Source organism: Geospiza fortis, unplaced genomic scaffold (genome assembly GCF_000277835.1).
Source record: "Geospiza fortis unplaced genomic scaffold, GeoFor_1.0 scaffold1103, whole genome shotgun sequence".
Taxonomy (NCBI): Eukaryota; Metazoa; Chordata; class Aves; order Passeriformes; family Thraupidae; genus Geospiza; species Geospiza fortis.
Genome location: NW_005054669.1, coordinates 68,249 through 71,285, shown reverse-complemented (window position 1 = coordinate 71,285; position 3,037 = coordinate 68,249). Strand labels below are relative to the sequence as shown.

The 3,037-nt window shown below is 60.8% G+C and overlaps 1 protein-coding gene across 1 annotated transcript in view; it reads left to right on the top strand.

The window, feature by feature from the left end:
- Positions 1-3,037, top strand: part of CAD (carbamoyl-phosphate synthetase 2, aspartate transcarbamylase, and dihydroorotase) — an 18,516-nt gene that overhangs the window by 3,419 nt on the left and 12,060 nt on the right. Inside the window, 5 exon segments of the mRNA XM_031065037.1 lie at positions 712-841; positions 1,013-1,155; positions 1,262-1,403; positions 1,890-2,061; positions 2,947-3,036. Of these exon segments, the coding sequence (XP_030920897.1) occupies positions 712-841; positions 1,013-1,155; positions 1,262-1,403; positions 1,890-2,061; positions 2,947-3,036 (677 nt within the window).

Genomic DNA, 3,037 nt, shown 5'->3' with positions numbered 1-3,037 from the left:
CGGGCCGTGTGTGGGGTGCGGGCCGTGTGTGGGGTGTGGGCCGTGTGTCCCTGGCAGCCCGTGGGCTGCGGGCCGTGTGTTTCCTCAGCAGGGCTCTGTTGCAGGGTGGGAATCTCAAACCCCTGTGCCAGAGGGGCTGCTCAGGCCCCAGCCCCCTCCAGCCCCTTGGCCTCCACGCCATCTGTCCCGGGGCAGAGTCCAGCCCTGCTGCGGCCGTGCCCCGCCGGCCTCCCCACGCCCACCCTGCGGGGTCTCATGTCAGCAGCCCTCTCTGGGCTGTGCTGGGTGGGTCTGTGCTGTGGCCTGTGCTTCCAGGAGCCAGTGCCCTGATGCCACGGCACGGGAGATGCTGGTGTGGCTGGGCCTCACTGGCGAGGCTGTGGCCGGTGGGAGTGGTGCTTCCCCATGGGCTTGGTTTGTGCTGCAGCTGTGCCAACCTGAGGGCTCCCTAGCATGGGCCATGTGGGCAGTGAGCTGCGGTCCAGCAGTGCTGTGGGGGCCTGGACACCCCATTCTGGGGCTCCTCGATCCAGGGACTTGGCTGGACTAAGGCTCAGCCTTGCTGTGATAGCTGTGCGCAGGGTGGGGGCAGGTGGCAGCCCAGCAGTGGGAGGGTTGGTCCTGTGCTCTGGGAATGGGGTCTGTGTTCCATGGGGTTTCTCCTGGGCTGGTGACCCTCTGCCTTGCCCTGCTCACCATCTGTCCCTGCAGTGGTTTGAGTCCAGCAAGATCCACGTGGCCGCGCTGGTGGTGGGCGAGTGCTCAGAGACCCCGAGCCACTGGAGCGCATCCCAGTCCCTGGACCAGTGGCTGAAGGAGCAGAACATCCCCGGGCTGGAAGGTGGGACTGGGGAGACAGCAGAGTGGGGTGGGGGCTGTGTGTCTGCAAGCTCTGAAAGCAGACCCGTCTCTGTTGAACTTTGCCCACCTGGGGTTGGAGCCTCTGTTGGAATTTGGGGTCCTGCTGCGGTGGGCTGGGGCTGTGGGGCTGTGTCTCACAGCCCACTCGCAGGGGTGGACACCCGGGCGCTGACAAAGAAGATCCGCGAGAAGGGGACGCTGCTGGGGAAGCTGGTGCCGGATGGGACCCCCGAGGGGAGCGTCTGCTTTGAGGACCCCAACACGAAGCACCTGGTGCAGGAGGTGTCGCTGAAGGTGTGCTGGGGTCTGAGCGGGCCGGGGGCTGCGGAGGGGCTGTGCAGCCCTGGCTGTGAGGGGCTGGCCCCAGCAGCAGCCTGGGTGATCCGCTCCCCTCCCGCAGGCACCGCGAGTGTTCAACCCGGGCGGGTCCCTGCGTGTCACTGCCCTCGACTGTGGCCTGAAGAACAACCAAATACGGTGCCTGTGCAAGCGGGGGGCCACTGTCACTGTGGTGCCCTGGGACCACCCGCTGGACGCTGCAGGTGAGGTGGCAGAGGCTGGGGACAATCTGGGATCCCACCGGGGGGGTGGGGGGAATGGGGTCTGGCCCTGTCTGCATGTTCAGTGCTGGGGACAGCAGGCACCTGTGTCCTGCTCACCTGTGTCCTGTGGGGTAGGGAGCCTTGGTGCCATCATTCCTGGGGGCTTTGGGGCTCGGGCCCTCAGTGTGGCACCACAGGAGCAGGGCCATGGGATGCCTTGCTGTGGTTGGTATGGGGGACTCTGGACTGGGGTATTGGTGTGGCTCGGGGCACCATAGGGGACTGGCAGGGCCTTGCTGCCACCTGAATGGGGTCAGAACACCTTGGTTGTAACCCTGCTGGGGTGTCAGGGGAGCCGTGGGCTCTGGATGCTTCTCTGCTGGTAGCCAGGAGTGCCTGCAGTGAGCCTGTGGGCACCTTGGGGACCCCTCTGTAATGCTGAGGGGCTAGGGGCCCCACTCTGACCCTGCTGCTCTCTTGACACAGACTTTGATGGGCTGTTCATCAGCAATGGCCCTGGGGACCCACAGCTCTGCCAGGAGACAGTGTCCAGCCTACGCCAGCTGCTGGATGCACCCCAGCCCAAGCCCATTTTTGGCATCTGCCTGGGCCACCAGCTGCTTGCCCTGGCCCTCGGTGCCTCTACCTACAAGATGAAGTGAGTGTGTGTGGTGTTACATTTTAAATAGTTAAATGGTTTGCTCTGTCTCACCCCTTGAAAATGTACGGTTTATTCCAAGCCTGTGATCCTCCCCTGCAGTATCATGGATCTGTAATCCCATTGACCCCAGTCTTATTCCATGCCCACTTAGAATCTCCCTGTTGAGCTGTGCGAGGGAGACCAGAGTCTCTCTTAGCCTTTTCCTCTCTTGGCCCTTTTCCCCCTGGGCTCTCCCTGTCTCCCCCTGCCTCCCCCTTCCCCCCTTCTCCCTAAGAAGCCATGCTGCTCCCGGGGGTGGGACCCCCAATAATTAGCACCCTAATCTAATGAGCACCCTCAGAAGCCGTGTGGAGTCCTTGCCTGCCTGCTGCTACCAGTGAACACACAGTTTAGGGGGCTCCCTGGGGATCCCCCAAATGAACTGCAACAAATGTGGCTCAGAGTGAGCACAGGGCTCCCGGCTGCGGGGCTGGCTGACAGCTGTGTGTGTGCCTTTGTGATGGCGTTTGCAGGGGTCCCAGGGTGAGGGAAGAGAATCTGACTCCAGGTTTCAGAAGACTTGATTTATTATTTTATGATATCTATTATATTAAAACTATACCAAAAGAATAGAAAAAATGATTTCATTAGAAGGCTAGCTAAGAATAGAAAAAGAATGATCACAAAGGCTTGTGACTGACTGAGACAGTCCAGACAGCTGGACTGTGATTGGCCATTAATTAGAAACAACCACATGGGACCAATCACAGATGCACCTGTTGCATTCCACAGCAGCAGATAACCATTGTTTACATTTTGTTCCTGAGGCCTCCCAGCTTCTCAGGAGAAAAAATCCCAAGGAAAGGATTTTTCAGAAAATATCATAGCCGCATCCCCTCCCAGGTACGGGAACCGCGGGCACAACCAGCCGTGCATGCACGAGGACACGCGGCGCTGCTTCATCACGGCGCAGAACCACGGCTTCGCCGTGCAG